This window comes from Lagenorhynchus albirostris, chromosome 2 (assembly GCF_949774975.1).
Source record: "Lagenorhynchus albirostris chromosome 2, mLagAlb1.1, whole genome shotgun sequence".
NCBI lineage: Eukaryota > Metazoa > Chordata > Mammalia > Artiodactyla > Delphinidae > Lagenorhynchus > Lagenorhynchus albirostris.
The window spans coordinates 160,216,878-160,235,442 of NC_083096.1; the positions used below are offsets into that span (position 1 = coordinate 160,216,878).

Sequence of the window (18,565 nt, forward strand, 5' to 3'; positions counted from 1 at the left end):
TGGGGGGTGAAGGAGGGTGAAGTGCATGCTACCACCAGCCCACTAGGTCTTCCTCGGCCCCTTTTGAATACACTTTCAATTATCCTCTCAAAGGCCCTGTCATGCTTCTGTTCCAGAAGCATTTAGGGCTGCCTGCTGCCTGCAGAATTAAGTTCAGACTCCTTGCTCTGTTGTTCGATTTGTAGGACTGAGCCCTTAACCTGTGGGATCTGATTCTATCTCTTAGGTAGGTAGTGTCAGAATTGAGTGGAGTTGTAGGACGCCCGGCTGGTGTCTGAGAATTGCTTGGTGGTGTGGGAAAAAAAAACACACACATTATACTAGGCTTACCCAGTGAGAAGCTCAAGTGAAAATATAAAAACAATCGCAATGAAATGTCTAGACCAGGCAAGTCCACAGAGATGGAAAATAGATTCGTGGGTGCCAGGGCTGGGGGAGGGGAGAATGGGAAGTGACTGCTAGTGGATATGGGGTTTCTTACTGAGGTAATTAACATGTTCTAGAACTAGGTAGTGGTGATGGTTGCAGAAACTCTGTGAATATACTAAAAACCACCGAATTCTACACTTTGAAAGGGTGAATTTTAAGGCATGTGAATTATATCTCAATTTTTTTTTAATTGCAGAAGAAAAATTTTTAGGGTCACCAGTAGCAGCTGGGGGAACTCTAAAATCTGAACTCCCTTGCTAAGCGGTTCACACACCCCAGTTGCATAGCTTGAGACCCTAGCAATGTGAAGTCCTGAAGAGAACCGCCAGTGTCTGAGGAGACGTGAGCATCAGAGCCGTTGGCACTGGATGTGGCAGTAGTCTGTGGCCAACCATGTTCTAACAATTACTGCCTGAATAAGCAAAACCAACCAGCACATATTTGCATTACTCTGATTGCCTTGCTGACCTGCAAGGAGAGGAAGGGTACGGGGTCTCCTCAGAACCTCCCAGGGACCCACCTCTTTGCTCTTTATCTTTGGTATGAATTTCCAAAAGCGGTGTCAAATATTCAGTTTTCCCCACTTTGAGCCGGGACTTAAGCTGGCTGTTGGGTTCACACAGAAGCCCCTCACCAGCCATGAGCTGCAGCCCCGGTGCCACACAGAGACAACCGTGACCCCGACCCCAGACCCTGACAGCTCCCCCTTCCTCACGAAGCCAGGCATGGAAGCTTGTGAAGACGAGAGAGATGAGTTAGAGAAGCTGGGTGCCAGTGGGAGGTGCCCACACTGCAGCGGGTCAGGACCGAAGCAGAGGGCATGGGGTTATCATAGTAGGGTGGGGAAGTCTCGGCCCTGGCCTCACCCAGGCTGCTTCATGGACTGAACCGCCGGGTTCCACTGGCGTATTAAACAACCTAAATATTTATTCACTTCATATTTACAAAGGTGGGAAGCAGACCAAGGGAGACCCCAAGAACACCCCCATACCTGGCTGACCAGGCCCCTGGCGCCGCAGAGGAGGCAGACACAACTGGGAGGCACAGGATTTATGTTGCGTACTTGAACTACAGGGAGCGTGAGACTGGTCCTATTTACAGGGCAGAAACACTGCAGGGGGAGCGTGGGGCCGGCAGAGCGAGCGCCGGAGTCCTGGCCAGAGGGTGCTCCTGATCGCCACCTTCCCCTCCGCTCCCAGAGGCGTCTCTGCGGCCCCGCTGGGGTTCTCCGGGGGCGGGGGGACAGGTCCCGCTCACATGATGCTCGCCGGGGTGAAGACAGGGCCCATGCACAAGGTGTCTGTGATCTCCCAGCCACAGGACAGAGGCCTGCACGTGCCCTCGGCGTCCTCGTCCTGTTCTGCAGGCAGCAGCTGCCCTCGCAGGGCTTCCCTGCAAGTGAGAGGGGGTCCCTGGAGGCAGCCAGCACGGGGCCCGCAGGCCAGGCACTGCTAGCCGATGCACTGGAAGACCTGGCGCCACTGGGGCCGCAGAACCCAGGGGCAGGGGCAGGGGAAGGCCTGCTGCCCCTTCTTCCTCTGCTGCTCCCTTCTCCCCCATAGTCTACCCCCACAAGGGAGAGGAACCCACGTTCATTGATGTGCCCACTATTGGGCCAGGCACTTTGCTTACAGTATCTAGTATCCTCCCAAAACCCTATAAGGGTGACATTATCGACCCCATTTTACTCTGAGGAAATTGAGACTCAGAAGTTACCTGCCCAAGGTCACATCTTCTACCCTAGAAGGTGGTAGAACTAGGACTCAACCCAATGCTCACTTCAGTGCCCACATTCTTCATATCCCAAGCTTAGTACTTTAAAAGAATCATCTGCCTCCCCTCAAAAACTCTACAAGCTGTTTCTCCTACATCCCCACGTTACTAAATGGCTCGTGCTCTTGCCACACGTTGTCTTCTTCCCACACCCAGTAGATCCCTGCTGAGCCTAGTTCCTGAGCATCCTCAAAGGTACCTGCTTCTCTCCATTCCCGCTGAGACCACCATCTCTAGCCGGGAAAGTGCAGTCTCCCTGATCTGCTCTTGCCCCCTCTGGACAATTCTGACCCAGGTTCATCTTCCCAAAACGCAAACCCCTGCTCTTGAGTCGCCAGTAGTTTCCTTCCACTCTCAGGCCCCACAAGATCTGGCCCCTGCCAGCCTCTCCCATCACACACAACAGTGCTGCCTGGTTGCCAGCCACAGCAGCCATCTTTTGGGCTCACGTCTCATCCTAGGCCTGTGCACATCCGGCCTCTGCCTGCATCATCAACCGTTCGCTGAGTCCCACAGCCCAGTGTACTCCTTCATAGCAACAAGGGTTCAATGCCTGCTTCCCTGACATTCCTCCAACTATAGCAGGGCAGGGGATATGTCTGAGTTACTCACTGCCTAGTGGCCCCAACAGCAGGCTGGTACATGGTAAACACTTGGTGAGGAGGGGTGGACGCTAGGTAGGAGGACAGGGAAAGAGCACTGGGTTCAGTGTCAAGAGGCCTGGGGGTAGGGGCAGCAGGACAGCCTGTCCTTTACTTCTGCCAAGTTCTGCTTCCCCACAAAACCCTCCCTCTTCCACCTACATCTTCCCTTCCCTCCCTTCATACTTCCAGGCTATTCTAGTCCCCCACCTGCAGGAAGGCCTCCCTCTTTGCCGATATGTGCAATTCAGCAGCAAATCAGTAGTCAGTATCTTTGCGGAGTCCAGTCAGGCTGTTCCCTTCCAGGTGGGAGGTCCTCTGGGCCAAGCACCCCCTGTCTGAGCCTCTGTCTCCTTATCTTTCAAAATGGGTTTTGAAAGGTAAGTTTCTTAGAACCCCTCACTGGCTCCCTACTGCCCTCAAGATCAAGTCCAACCTGGGCCTCCAAGCTTCTTCTTGATCTATTCTTCCCCACAGTCCACTCCAGCCAGCCAGAGCTACTAAAAATTCTTTGGATGGACTAGACTCTGAAGCCCCTACCCCTCCTGGCCCAGACTACCCTCCTGTCAGCTTGCCTGGCCCTCCTTACCCATCAGGCCTCCTGAGAAGCAGCCCTGACCACCCTCCCCAGCCTGCTGGCCCTCCCTCCCTAGTGACCTTGGCACTCTCTATGCCAGGGTCTGTGTATGCAGGTCTGCGCCTTGGCTCGCCACGTTCTCAGATGCTCTTTTACCCGCCAGGACCCAGCACAGAGCCAGACTCTAAAGTAGGACATTTTGATGAGGCCCCTTTAATATGGGGAATTTTTTGACATGGCCATTTCAATACATCAGAATTTTGTGTCCCTAAGTAATGAGCGCATCTGACTCCCTGCAGCCTCATCCAACTGTGCTTGCTGGTGACGGTGCCAGGATGGGATAAGGAAGTCTGTGTGATTATTGTTTTTTTACTTTTGTTTTTTAGGCCTTGTCAAAACAGACCCCTGATGTCAAAACGGTGGCATCAGCCTATCCTGTGCCCCTGCAGGGAGTAGAAACAACAGGTTTGTTGACTGGATAAATGACATGCAACTTTGATACTGAGCCCCGTCAGGCCTGGCATTTGGTAGCACTGTTCCGGTGGGGGTGGGCGGGGGTGGGGGGTGCAGGGAAGAGGCTCAGGAACCCAGCATGTCCCTGGGGACACAGGCTGCACTCATTCCTGAGGGCCTATTATAAAAGCCCCTCCCAACTACCCCAGCCCCCAAAGAGGGGGCCTCTTCATCACTGACCAGCTGTGTGACCTCAAGCAAGTGACCTCTGTTTGTGTGGGTAAAAGGAAATCGTCAAAAGGTGCCTAATGTAGGGCCTGACAGAAAGTTTCAAGGGTTCAGGGTTAGGGTTAGGGTTAGGGTTAGGGTTAGAGTTAGTTTTCTTTCCATCTGGCCTCACTGGATCCCACTGCTGGCCTGCCGTGGGCGAGCTCAGTGAGCAGGCGAGTCTTTGTCTTTCCCGGGTCACAAAGCAGCCACCCAAGTGATCAGCCCTATCTACATCTGCCCTCGTCTTCTCTTAATCCACCCAGTAGTCAGAGCGGTCTTTCAGGCTTCAAACCAGCTCTCAACTTCCTTCAAGTTCCTTCCCAGATCCAACCCTGCTCCTTCTCCAGCCCCGACCAACCTCGTGTAGTTTTCTGAAGTTATGCTCGCTCCCTGTTCCTTCTGCCTGGAACCTGCTTCCCACCCCTCCTGCCACCTAACTCCCACTCGTCCACCAGGCTTTGGCTTCATCCTTCCTTCCTCAGGGAGGGAGATCTGGGCCTTGGGTTGGGAGCTGGGCTCTAAGCCTCCAGAGCCTGCCCCCCTCCCTCCAGCACTGCATTATCAGGAATGTCTGTCTGCTTCTGTGTCTCTCACGGGACTCTGAGCTCCTCAAGGGAAGCTCAGTCTCATTCATGGCCACAGCCAAGCACAGGCCTCACTTGGAATCAGCAGCCAACAGCTACTTGTCACATTGGGTTACACAGGAGCAGGGACCCAGACCTGGGGTTCCCCTTATTGCTTCTGCCCAGGCTGCTCCCTTCTCCCCCCACTCCATTTCCCAGGAGGGCCCCCTTACCAGGCCACCCGGGACATGGCATAGGTGATACGGCAGGTCTGGGCGCCCCCGAGGAGGGAACCCATGCCCACGGTGTAGGCGCCCATGTTCTCAAAGACCAGCCAGTCCCCTACATGTAGTTGCGGCAGCCACAGGCCCTCAGCTATGCAGTCACAGCCATCGATCACTGGGCCCCATAGGCTGCTGCTGTACAGGGGCTGCTCCGTGGATGGTTTCTGCAGGAGAGAAGGATGACAACGGTCAGCTTTCCTGGGCATACGTGCACAGCCTGAGCACCCCCTCCCTCCGAAGCCTGCATGGCTCCCAGAGCCAATAGAATAAAGACTTGATGGGCCTCTAAGCCTGCAGTTAAGGCCCTCCCACTTCTCTGCATTCATTGCTTCCTACACTCTGAAGCCATAGTGCCTGGTCTTACATCCAGACTCCAATACTTGCTAGTTGTGTGACCTTGGGCAAGATACTTTATCCCTCTGTGCCTCAGTTTGCTCATTTGTAAAATGGGAATAATAACAGTACCTACCTCACAGGGCTACCGAAAGGATAAATGACTACAGGTAGAGCATGTAGAACAGTGTCTGACACATGGCAAGGGCCCAGTAAGTTAGCACTATCTTTATTATTGTTGGTGTTGCTGTCAGCTCCCGGCTTGGGCCTTCACTGGTGTGTCTGCCACTTTCCAGACCCTGGGTGAGTCCCCCCCTCTGCAGCCCTACCCGCTCCCTCAAATCAGAGATTGTCCTCTGGACCCAGCCCTGGGGCTCCTTCTTCTATGCAGGCCTCCACGATCCCCTCCTTCCATGCTAGGCCTGGTAACAGGAGCTAGAAGCACACCAGTGAGTTAGACCGACCCTCCCTCCCTCCCTCGGGCTCTCAGTCTGGTGAGGAAGACGGGCCTCCCACAGACAGTCACAGGGTGACCTGCCAGAGGTCACAGAGGACCTCACAGGGTAGATAGAATTACTCCCATTTCAGGGAAACTAAGGTTCTGAGAGGTTAAGTGACTTACCCAAAGACACAACTAACAATGACATAAAATTTTTATTTTTTTTTAAGTGACTTCCAAATCCAAGAAAGAAATCTGTAACATAGGCCATTTGCGGACAACCAAGATATCACTGCAGTTTGTCACAGTGTAGGGATCCTGCCAGGCAGGTCCTAGAGGAGGAGTCATGACTGAAAGAGGGACAGAAGCGAATCCTGGCTGAATCATGCCCTTGAAAGCCCCTCGTTCCAGTTAGTCCAGCTGCTCTAGGCTCCCCAGGTAAACCCTGCTTCCCTTCCCCCAGCCCCAGCCATCCCCATGCTACTCCCTGAGGCTCCAAACCTACCAATTCCTAATTTTCCTTTAGATCTCAGCTTCCTCATGGAAGCTTTCCTAAGGCTCCCCAAGCTTTGTCATCATAGCACGTACTATGATTTATGATTAGATATTTATGAAATGTATCACCCAGGCCTGTCTTCCCTGTCAGACTATAAATTCCATGAGTCCAGAGATCACGACAGTCTTGTTTACCCCCATCTCCTCCAAGCCTAGCAGTCTGGCATACAGTAGGTGCTTTTGTCAATAATATTTCTTAAGTGAATGAATGAATAAATGAATAGAGAATACATGAGTGATGAGAAAGAGGAAGAGCCAAAAAGAAAGAAAAAGAAGGTACGAATGGAAGCCATCAAAGAGCCTAGAAGGAGGCAGTGGAGGAAACCAATGCAGGATGAAGGAAAGGTGTTTCAGTACCTCAGCCAGGAGCAGGAATGAGTCAGACTGAGAAGAGTCATGGGTGCCATAAGCAGAAATAATACTCATAGTTGACAAAAGGGTAATGCATAAGCCACTGTCTCATTAATAAAGAAAAACATGCACGTTATTAAAATCAAACATGAGAACTATCCTATACTCATTAATTCATTCAATAGATACTTATTAAGCACCTACTATATGCCAGGCTCTGATCTAGGAGCTGCAGACGCATCAGTGAACACACACACAAAAAAACAAAGTTCCTGTGCTCATGAAGCTCACATTCTAGGAAAGCGAGATAAACCAATACATCCTTGTTCATATAACTTAACGAGCTTGTTCACAAGCTTCTTGTTAATGAGTAAAATTCATCTTAGTTGCTCTGAATTATTTCCCTTAGCTCCAGTTCTTAAAAAACAATAAGCTAGGGACTTCCCTGGTGGTGCAGTGGTTAAGAATCCACCTGCCAATGCAGGGGACACGGGTTCGAGCCCTGGTCCGGGAAGATCCCACATGCCGCAGAGCAACTAAGCCCGCGAGCCACAACTACTGAGCCCGCATGCCACAACTACTGAAGCCCGTGCGCCTAGAGCCTGTGCTCCGCAACAAGAGAAGCCACCGCAATGAGAAGCCCACGCACCACAACAAAGAGTAGCCCCTGCTCGCCCACGCGCAGCAACGAAGACCAAACGCAGCCAAATAAATAAATAATTAAAAAAAAACTTAAAACAAAAAAACAAAAAAAAACAATAAGCTAACCTTTAAAGAACTGTGAGAGGAAATGCTATATAATTGTATCCATGAGGATCCTTAAGAAAATAGGTTCCAAAGATTCTTCCACAATAAGATAAAAAGGAACCCTTGAGTTATAATCAGAGTTCTCTCATTTCTTAGTAGTGGTATAAATTAAAAATGAGTGGAAAAGAAAGATTTTAAAACTTCACAGGAAATAATGCAATTATCATTTAAAACCTTTAAAAAAAAAAGGAAACAAAAAAGGAATACGCAAAATAAATGTTCCAAAAGCATGTGGGGACAGGCTTGTAAGTCTCAGCTCTGTTTATGAGTCGGAAAACTGAATGGAAATGGACAGGCACCTGTAAAAATATAAGATGCCCAGTCTGCTACTAGGGCCCCCTCTGAGAGAGAGGTCAGAGGGTTCCTACTTTACAAAGCATGCCCACCACTACTTCACACCTCATCTGGGAGGCAGTTGCAATTCCCATGTTACAGATGAGAAAACTCAGAAGAAATGACCTGCTTCAGTAGAGGGGGTTAGCAGCAGAACTCCAGGTGGTCCCAGACAAGGTGCCTCCTAGCTGCACCTGAATGGCTGCTTTCCTCAAAGAGACCCAATAGGTGAGCAGATCCACAGATGAAACAAGGTGAAACATTTAGAATGGCACATGGCTTTGATGGAATCCCTAAATAGTTCCCCAACTTTTAAACAATAAATCAATTAACTCCTATACTGCATAAAGTATACAGAAATATTTTCAAAGGGAAAAAAATGGCATGAGCAAGGGCTGCACACAAAAAAGGAAAAAGAGGAAACAGAATAAAAGCCTATGATCAAAATCTCACTCGTGAACATATAGGCAAAAATCCAAAATGAATCCCTAGCTAATCAAATCCACACTCATATTCAAAGAATCACTTTCAATGATCAGATAATTTGTCTCTAAATGGAAGGCAGGGATGATATGAGCAAGGCAATCACTGGCTTCATCATAATATGGAAAATATAGATCTACAATTCAAATTAAATTTTCCCAATACGTGTCAACATGGCATTCAATAGCCTATAGCATCTCTTCTTGATTAAAACTACAGACAAAACTAAACCCCACAACGAAGAGAAACTATTTAAAATAAGGAGCCAACTCTTAACTTAATGGAGATACACTAGAATGGCTTCATTTCAGAACTAGAAGCAACCTTAGTAATTAAAGTTAAGCCCCCTCATTTTCCAGATGAAGAAACGAGAGAAACAGGGCCCAGAGAGGTTAAGTAATTTGCCTAATGTTACTCAGCTACTATATGGCAGAGCCAGGACTAAGACCCATATCTTCTGGCTCCAAGTCTGAAGCTTTCTGTCATGAGAAATGCTGGCAATAGCTAGCAGGGAAAAAATAAACAATACAGAGAAAGTGAAGAAATAAAATATCACATTGCAGATAACACTTGCCCACCTGGCAAACAAAGGGGAGAGAGGTAGTTACTAGAAGAGCTCAGTGAGTTTCAGCATGCAAGCCAGTGTCTCGGCTCAAACACACAGGGGACCGTCTTCACTCACGACAGTAATGAAAGCATTACTAAACTCAGGGATGTACTTGGGCCACAATAATACTTATTCAAAGAAAATAATAAAACCTTAAAAGGAGAGATAAAATACAAGAGCTCTACCCTCTCCTAGCTAGAAAAGCTGAGTAAAGCAAAAAAGAATTCTCTCCAGTTTAATAGATTAAATATGCTACGACTAATTAAAACTCCCAGGATATCTTTCTAAACATTAGAAACAATATGACAAAAAATAAACATGAGCCTATCACAGAATATTAATAAGTAGCAGTGACAGACTCAATTTTTTGTTAAATGTTTAATTCATACAAAAGGACATTTGTATCATGTGTAAAATAAAAATAATGATAAAATGAGTATCTGTGTACCCACTGCCCAGCTAAAGAAATAGAACATTTCCTCTATCTTTGAAATCCCCATCCCAATGACATGTCCCTTCCCAAACTCCTCCAGAGGTAACCATTATCCAGAATTTTGTTTTCATTTATTCTTTTGCTTTACTTTTTTCCATGAGTATACCTAACCCTAAACAATTTAGAATTTGATTTTGCACTTTTTAAAATGTATATGATTGGAAATATAGGGTATGTAATCTCTGCAACTTGCTTTTTTGTTTATTTGAAACTTACATTCCCAAGATTCATCCAACTGATGCATGTAGATATAATTCACAATAAGCTGCATAGAATTCATTGTATGGAATACACTGTAATTTATTTGATTACTACCCAGCATCAAGACAACATTAAGGTTGTTTCCAACGTTTTGTATTATAGAAATTGCTCCTGTGAACATTCTGACATCTCTTCAAATACACATGCCCAGAGTTTCTATGCAATATATACCTAGGAACTTGCTGGGAGAGTGTACACATGTCTAACTTTACCTAAATAATGCCAACTTGTTTCCCAAAGTAGAAAGACCAACTCCACCTAGCAGTATCTAAGAGATCCAACTCTCTATATGCCACCAACACTTGATATTGTCATGCTTTACACTTTTTTCTAATCTAGTTGGTAGAAGATGTATCTTGTTTTCCTTTTACTTTGCATTTTCTTGATTACCAATGAGGTTGAGCACCTTTGCATTTTCTATTTGGCTTTCCTCTTCTGTGAACTGCCTGTTAAAGTCTTTTGCCCCTATTTCTATTGCTTTCTGCTTCACTTTTTTCCCCTTATTTTCATAAGATTCTTATTTGTCTCTGTTTCCTTTTTAAGAATCCTTCATATATTCTCTCTACTAATCCCTTATCAATTATATGTGTTTCAGTATTTTTCTCCCACTTTATGATTGCCTCCTTCCTTTTACTAACAGATGAGCAGAAGCTCTTCATTTTAATGTAGACAAACATCAGTCTTCCTTTTTGGTTTTAAAGATATTCTTCACTGTTTTTTCCTATTTCAAGGCCAAACAGATACTCTCCTATATTGGTCTCTGGAATTTATATATATGTACGGTGTAAGATAGGGATCCAGTTTCATTTTTTGCATATGGACAAATCAGGTGGTCTAGCATCATATATTAAACAATTCCTAACGATATGCTTTGCAAGTGCTGTCAAATCAAGTTTCCAGATATATGTGGATCTTTTTTGTGCTCTCAACTATGTTTTGCTGGTCTATGTTTTTATGCCACTCTCCAAACCAAACTATTTTAATAAACTTCTATTATTTTAGTGGTTACTCTAGACATTTACATTTTAACATGCATACCTAACATAAAGTCTAAAATTAATCGATATCTTTACCTTCTGCTCAAACAATTCAAAATCTTAGAAGACCAGCTTGGTCACTCTACCTCCCAACTTACATTCTATTGCTATCCAGTGTTTTAGTCTATCTTGTTTGTGACAGAGACTGCTAGTTGCCTACCCCCAGCAATTCCAATCTTCAATGTTAGCTGGGCACATGTCCACCCAGAATAAAGACTATATTTCTCAACTTCCCTTGCAGGTAGTTATGGCCATAAGATAAAAGCATAAGCACTTTCAGGAAATTTCCTTGAAAGACAACTGGCAGAGGGACTTCTCTTATTTCCTATAATGGCTGGAGCTTCAAAATGCACCTACCAAGATGGGGGCAACACCTAGAAACAGGTACAGCTGAAAGCCATATGGTTCCATGTGAATATGAAACCACTATACCAGCTCTGAATTGCCTGCATCCAGACAGTTGCATAAGAGTAAAATAAACTTCAGGGTCTTGTTCTAGTCACATAATTGTTGTTGGTGGTGATGCTGGTGCCAGTCAGTGATCCTTTAAATATACCCGCATATTTACCTACCTTTGCTCATCATTCCTTCCTGCAACTCAGACCATCCATCTGGATAATTTTCCTTATGTCTGAAATATATCCTTTAGAATTTCCTTTAGTGAAGATCTATCTCTCAGTATTTGCTTGTCGGAAAATGCCTTTGTTTCATACTCATTCTTGAAAAACAATTTTGCTGGATATAAAATTCTAGGTTGATAGATTGAAGCTGCTATTCCACTATCTTCTGCCTTCCATTGTTACAGGAGAAAAATAAGCTGTAAGTCTAATTAACATTCTTCTACAGGTATTCTTCTATCTGTCTCATTTCTCTCACTAGTTTTATGATCTTCTCCTTGTCTTTGGTATTGGTTCACTAATATGTTGTCTAGGTATGGATTTATTTTTAGGTAACATACTTGGAATTTGTTGGATTTCCCAAATCTAAGAATAAGTGTTCCTCTCTTACATTTTATTAACTCTCTGCCAGCTATTAATTTTTTAAATTTTAATTTATTTATTTTGCCTCTCAGCTCCAAATCCACCCTTCTTTGCCCTGGTTTGTGATGCTGGAGTAAGACATTTCTTCTTTACTATCCATCTCTGTGTTAGGCTTTGTCAATAGAAGTTGCTGGAAAGACACTGCAAGAACAGATCAGGAAGAAAGGACTTTCCTCCTTTTAGCCTGATGTTTTCTGTGTGGCCACCTCTGGTTCAGGGTATGAGGGTCTGGTTGCATTCACTTCAGTGGCCCCCACAGTTCAACTTTGGCCTGCACAGTCCAACAAGCTTCCCTCCACTCCGCAGCAGGCTGCTTCTGTGATGCAGTTGTGTTGGGAACCCTCTGAAAGTTTCTTTGCCACTGGTAGGCTGCACATCCTTGTAACAGCCACAGTCTCTCTTTAAAGGTTTCAATCTCAGCCTTGGAGGCAGAAGCCCTCCTCTAAGTTTCTTCCTTTTTCACTCTCCCTTACCAGGGGTAGTAACTGCTTTTATCCTTTTTAGTAATTAACCATCTTTAAAGTTACCAATTCTTTATATTAAAATTCCCCTGTTCAAATTACTTGTCTCATTTCTGTATCCTGATACAACCTCTTCCTGAAACTATGATTAGACATTATGCCTTCTCATTCTATCTACCACTTCCTTTGCCTTTCTTATTTTCTTTCCTATCTCTGTCTCTTTGTGCTACATTTGCATAGTTTCTTCAGCTCTATCTTCCCATTCCCTAATTCTCTCTTCAACTGTCTCTAATATCTTTCTTACCCTGTGCATAAGTTCAATTTTCATATATTTCATTTCTAGAAGTTCTATTTAGTTCTTTTAAAAATGTGCTAGTTCATGTTTTTATATTTGCTTACTTTTGGGTCATATTTTCAATTTTTATTTCTTTAAATATTGTAAATATTTTTATTTTTAGCATCAGATAATTCCAGTACATGTAGTAATTGCAGGTTTGAATCTGCTGTCTATTGCTTCTGCTGGTTCCCCCTCATGGTGACTTGTTTCTTTGTGTTTTGTGATTTTTTATTGTGATCTCATGTACCTTGGAAATTTATCTGTGAGAATTTTTAAAAGCCTAGGTTGAGAACTCCTCCTCCAGAGAGAATTTGTGTTTGCTTCTGCAAGATAAAATGAATTCTAGGCTTGATGTTTTTCAGACCACACAGTTAATATGAATTTGGGCAACAAACCCAAGAAAAGGCCGGCTTGTGGTTTCAAATTCTCATTGTTTTGCTCTCTTCCAACTACTAATAAGATCAAAACAGACAAGTTTTCTTGCTGTCCTCCTCTGTGGGAGTTTTTCCTAATATTCTCTTACACTAATGATTATGTACTTTTTCAGGGTTCCCAGCTTATGTGAGGGATCCTATCATATTCTCTATCTTGACTAGTCCCTAGGAACACACACAACTATGAAAACTGAAGATCAGTGCTAAAAGGATTCAGTATACACCTCCCAGAGAGAAAGCCAGTTTCAGAGTTAGGTTTTCTCTCTGGATTAATTAATTCACTTAACGCATATTTGAACAGTCACTGTTGTATGTGCTTGGGACACACTAGTGAACAAAATAGACAAAGATCCTTGTCCTCATGGAGTTTATAGTCTAGCAGGAGGGAGGAAAACAAAATAAAGAAGTTATATACTGTGTTACAAAGTAATTAAAAAACAAAAGACCAGGTGGGGGGGTACAGGTGTAATATTAAATAAGGTGTAAGGTGTCAGGGTAGGCCTCCTTTAGGGCAAGGACCTAAAGGAGGTGAGGAGTGAACCAGTGTGGTACCTAGAAAAGTGATCCAGGCAGAGGGGAAAGCTGGTGCAAAGATGCTGAGGCAGGAACATGCTGGGTGAGTTCAAGGAACTGCAAGGAGGCTGATATGATTAGAGTGGGGTGAGCAAGGCGAAGAGGGTGGGGGAGGTGGTCAGAGAGGAAACAGGGTCAGATCACAAAGGGCTGCGGGAGCTACTGTAAGGGCTCTGGCTTTAATATGGAGTGAGACAGGAGCCAAAGAAGGGTTTTAGGTAGAAAAGAGACATGATTTGACTTACATTTAAAAAGGATCCCTCAGGCTGGTGAGTTGACTGGCATTTACTCTAAGTGAAATGGAGATTCCTACTTTCACTTATTTTTTGACCTCTGAAGATTCCCTGCTATCTCTTAAGTCAGGACACAGTTTTCTTTGTTGTCAGTGGGGAGGCTGTTTGGGGTATCTAGTCTACCACATTGCTGGAGATAGAAGGCACCCTACCAGTTTTCTAAACATAGCACAAAGCTGTTGTCAAAAGAATGGGATAAAAACTAGAGATCATTGAAAAAAAAAGAAATTAATGTACAGTATGGCAAAGCAGAAATAAAAAAGGGTTAGAAATCATTACTTAAGAATTGTTAAGGCAAGAACTAACCAGATTCAGACCTGACAAATACTACTGCAATATATTCCATATGGATTCACACTTTTTAAACCATAAATAATTAGAATAAAATACAATGACAAGTAAGAAAGCCCAATCTTTTCAAGGGAGGGGGTGTCTCTGTACAGAGTGGGGCAACTAGAGCTTGTACCCTGAATTTTGCTTCCCAAGATTCTCGTAAAACTCCCATGGTACTTGCCCCCTCTGGGTACCTCCCCACACCTAACTATACCTTGCATTTATGAAGTGCTAATACCCATTTATTGAATTGCATCTTTATACCCTAAATATATGTCGTTTTAGACCACTCAGTGAACATTTAAAATGTTTATAAATAAAGAGTCCATCTAACATATCAGTAAAGAAAACCACATCTCATAGTATATAATTTTTTTTAAGTTAAAAACAATGTGCACTATGACACTTAAAAAAACAGGAATGAAAGTAAATTTTAACAATAGTTGTCTCTGAATGGTGGGATTAGTGGGTTATTTTATTTTACTGTTTGTGCTAAATTTTTCTCCAATAAATGTTCTATTTGTTATATATATACACCATATATATGGTAATCTATAAACCGCAGAGCAGTTAGAGACAAATTTCCTTACTATTAATTGCAGCACACTTAGTTAAGATATATGATAGTGTGTTGAAACTTCTATGAAAGAATAACAAAGAATCACAAAACTAAAATAATAAACCATCAGATTAAGAAAAAATATATGTATCAAATATTATATTAAATACATACACACATGCATATGCAGGCTCATCTTCATTTGCAAGAAAAAAAAAATTTAAGACCTCCCAAATTAGGCGAACAGAGAATATAAAAATATATTGATGGGACTTCCCTGGTGGTGCAGTGGTTAAGAATCCGCCTGCCAATGCAGGGGACATGGGTTCAATCCCTGGTCTGGGAAGCTCCCACATGCCGCGGAGCAACTAAGTCCGTGTGCCACAACTACTGAGCCTGCGCTCTAGAGCCTGCAAGCCACAACTACTGAGCCCGTGTGCCACAACTACTGAAGCCTGCGTGCCTAGAGCCCACGCTCTGCAACAAAAGAAGCCACCACAATGAGAAGCTCACACGCCGCAACCAAGAGTACTCCCCGCTCGCCGCAACTAGAGAAAGCCCACGCAGCAAGGAAGACCCAACACAGCCAAAAGTAAATAGATAAACTTATTTATTTTTTAAAAAAAGGATCACTTAAAAAAAAAAAGACATTGACATCAAAGGAAATAAAATAAACCAAAAAAAAAAAAGTTTTATCCTTGTCAAAGAAACAAGAATGAAAGAAATATTGAGGTATACCATTTCAGATAAATTAGCCAACAAGAAAAAGGTCATGGACTTCCCTGGTGGCGCAGTGCTTAAGAATCCGCCTGCCAATGCAGGGGACTCGGGTTTGATCCCTGGTCCGGGAAGATCTCACATGCCATGAAGCAACCAAATCCGTGCACAACAACTACTGAGCCTGCGCTCTAGAGCCCACAAGCCACAGCTACCGAGCCCACGTGCCACAACTACTGAAGCCCGCGTGCCCTAGAGCCCACGCGCTGCAACTACTGAGCCCAAGTGCTGCAACTACTGAAGCCTGCGCGCCTAGAGCCCGTGCTCCACAACAAGAGAAGCCACTGCAATGAGAAGCCCGGGCACCGCAACGAAGAGCAGCCCCCGCTCGCTGCAACTAGAGAAAGCCCGCACGGCCACAAAGACCCAACACAGCCAAAAACTTTTTTAATTTTTTAAATAAAAAGAAAATGGTCACAGCACATAATGCTGGTGAGCTTATTGTGAAATGGTACAAATGGTAACAATAAATATTGGTCCAAGCTTTGAGGAAAATAATCTGACAATATGTATCAAGAGGCATAAAAATGCTCAAATCATTTTACCCGGTAGTCCTATTCCAGAGACGGGGGTGGGGGAGGGGGAAGCTGGGGCAAAGTGAGAGAAGCATAGACATATATACACTACCAAGTGTTAAATGGATGGCTAGTGGGAAGCAGCCGCATAGCACAGGAAGATCAGCTCAGTGCTTTGCAACGACCTAGAGGGGTGGGATAGGGAGAGTGGGAGGGAAGCTCAAGGGGGAGGGGATATGGGGATATATGTATGCATATGGCTGATTCACTTTATTGTACAACAGAAACTAACACAGCATTGTGAAGCAATTATACTCCAATAAAGCTGTATAAAAAAAGAAAAGAAAATAGTTTTTAAAAGGGAATATACTTTAAGCATGTGCATTGAGCCAGCATACAAAGAGACTAACAAAGAGCATTCTAGGCAGAGGGAGTACTCATAGAAACATGAATAAGAATAAACAAAAATTAGCAATGCCCAAATGCCCAACAGTGGCGAGATTTTACAAGGAGGCGGTGATTTTATAGAGAGGCCATCATTTTATAGGAAAGTATCAATAGTCAAGAGCTTGTTCTTTGGCAGCAGACAGGTAATCAAAGATGAATAAGACAGGAACTCTGCCCCCAACGGTCTACAGTTTATTCCTTTATCAACTGTGTGAGTTTTGAGTCAGTTGCTTCACCACCCTATGCCTCAGTTTTCTCACCTGTAAAATCAACTATATAAACCATTTATGAGGGGAGATCTGAACACTAACTAGACGACAGGGGATACTATGGAACTGCTCATTTGTTAGTTTGGTGATGTTACTGTGTTCTTTTTTTAAGTCCTTATCTTTTAGTGACAACTACTAAAATATTTTTGAAAAAAGTTCAATAACATTTGTTCTGTAGTTTTTGTACTTTTCTCATGACACTGTTGTAGTTTGTGTACTACTCTCTCTCTCTCTCTCTCTCTCTCTCTCCCTCTCACTCTCTCCCTCTCTCTCTCTCTCTCTCTCTCTCTCTCTCACACACACACACACACACACACACACACACACACGTTTCTGCCCAGCAGGATTGTATTTCAAAGACACAGGCAATTATTCCTCACCTGCTGTCTTCTGCAGACCTCGGCACAATGCCTTGCATGTGGAGGGTACTCAAATATTTGTTGAATTTTTAAAAAAGAAAAGAAAAGAAACAAAAAGGAGCCATGCATATTCCAATGATGAGAAGAAAACCCTGAACCAAGGATTATGTTTAATATGAGTTTTTCTCCCTGAGGTCCAAAAACAAAGTGCCTGGGCATGAAGAGCAGGGTACAAAGCTGCCATCCTGGCTAGTGAGGGGCACCGTCCTTGGGGAAGAAAGTGCAGATACCCCTGGCCAGGCTGGGTCCCTCTGACACACTCCCAGCACAACTGTAGCTAACTGACTATGTGTGCTGTCACCTACACGGTGTCTGTCTCCACGGCCACACCGCGGGCAACACCGCGGGGCCCCACCCTGGGTATGGTCACGTGGCAGGACTCCTAAGCGGTTGACAGCCTGAAGAAGAAACCTCAGCACCCACCAGAGGAGGAGCAGCACAGACCACCGAGAGGGTCAGTACCATCCTGGTGCGCAAGTCAGGAACACCAACTAGAGGCTGGTCAGCCAGAGCTCCTGGAGCAGGTATGGGGCTGGGCTGGGACTACAGCCCTGCCTGCTCGTCTGAGGAGCTGATGAAGGGAATGGGGAGTGGGCCAGGGACCGCCTGCAACAGAAAGAAGGGAGCGGAACCGGGACTGGGAGGGCGACTGGAAGGGAGAGTAACTGGGAAGCAGCTGCTGCCTGCTGTGTAGCCTGGGGCTTGGCTGGCCTAGGCCTGGTGCTTCCTCTGTGTGGTAGGATGTGGGAGACCACAGGAATGCAGGGAATGCTAGTGCATCACCGTAGAAAACTAAATTCCTGAGCACGTCGTCGTCGGGAAGGCTTACTCAGACAAGGTAGCTATGGAATGAATATCCATCAAGTCGTGGGTGGGGTAGGGGCGCCTGGAGGAGAGAGGGGCTCCCTCTGCCAGCCGTAGAGGAGGGGCAGGAAGAGCTACAAAGAGGAGCTAACATCTGATTGCCTCTGGAAAAACTAGTCAGCATGGAAACGAAAAGAAAAACAAAAACACATTGAAAGCTCACGATGGTCTAGGTACTAGTTAGGCACTTAAGTTTCCTTCCCAAAGCAAGACCACACAAAGGCCTGGAGATGCGAAAATCTTACAAGTGCGTCTGATTTCCTTTCCCCTCTTAACAAGGCCCGCTAAAGCTGCCAGAGGCCCTGGGCTGGATTCTGCAGAGGCTAGAAGGAATGTTCTGTCTATTCCTATTCCCTCGTTAACATGGAAAACTCATTAAAGATGAATTTTTACTTCTAGGAATTTATCCCAGAGCAGTGATCAGAGATGGATGTCAAGATAGACCCACAAAGCTCAAAATCAGGAAACCAAATGGACAATCACTAGAGTTAGATTGGCTAAAATATTATGTAGTCATCAAGAGGCGTGTTGTCAAAGATTGGTTAATGGCATGCA

The 18,565-nt window shown here is 44.8% G+C and overlaps 1 protein-coding gene across 10 annotated transcripts in view; it reads right to left on the bottom strand.

The window, feature by feature from the left end:
- Positions 1–1,464: 1,464 nt before the first annotated feature.
- Positions 1,465–18,565, bottom strand: part of AZIN2 (antizyme inhibitor 2) — a 34,374-nt gene continuing 17,273 nt past the window's right edge. For all 10 annotated transcript variants that reach the window (XM_060140649.1, XM_060140645.1, XM_060140643.1 and 7 more), the window contains 2 exons: positions 4,940–5,154; positions 1,465–1,821 (listed from right to left, as the gene is read on the bottom strand). In XM_060140649.1, coding sequence (XP_059996632.1) covers positions 1,683–1,821; positions 4,940–5,154 — 354 coding nt within the window. In that variant the 3' untranslated portion in view covers positions 1,465–1,682. The remainder of the gene's footprint in view (positions 1,822–4,939; positions 5,155–18,565) is intronic.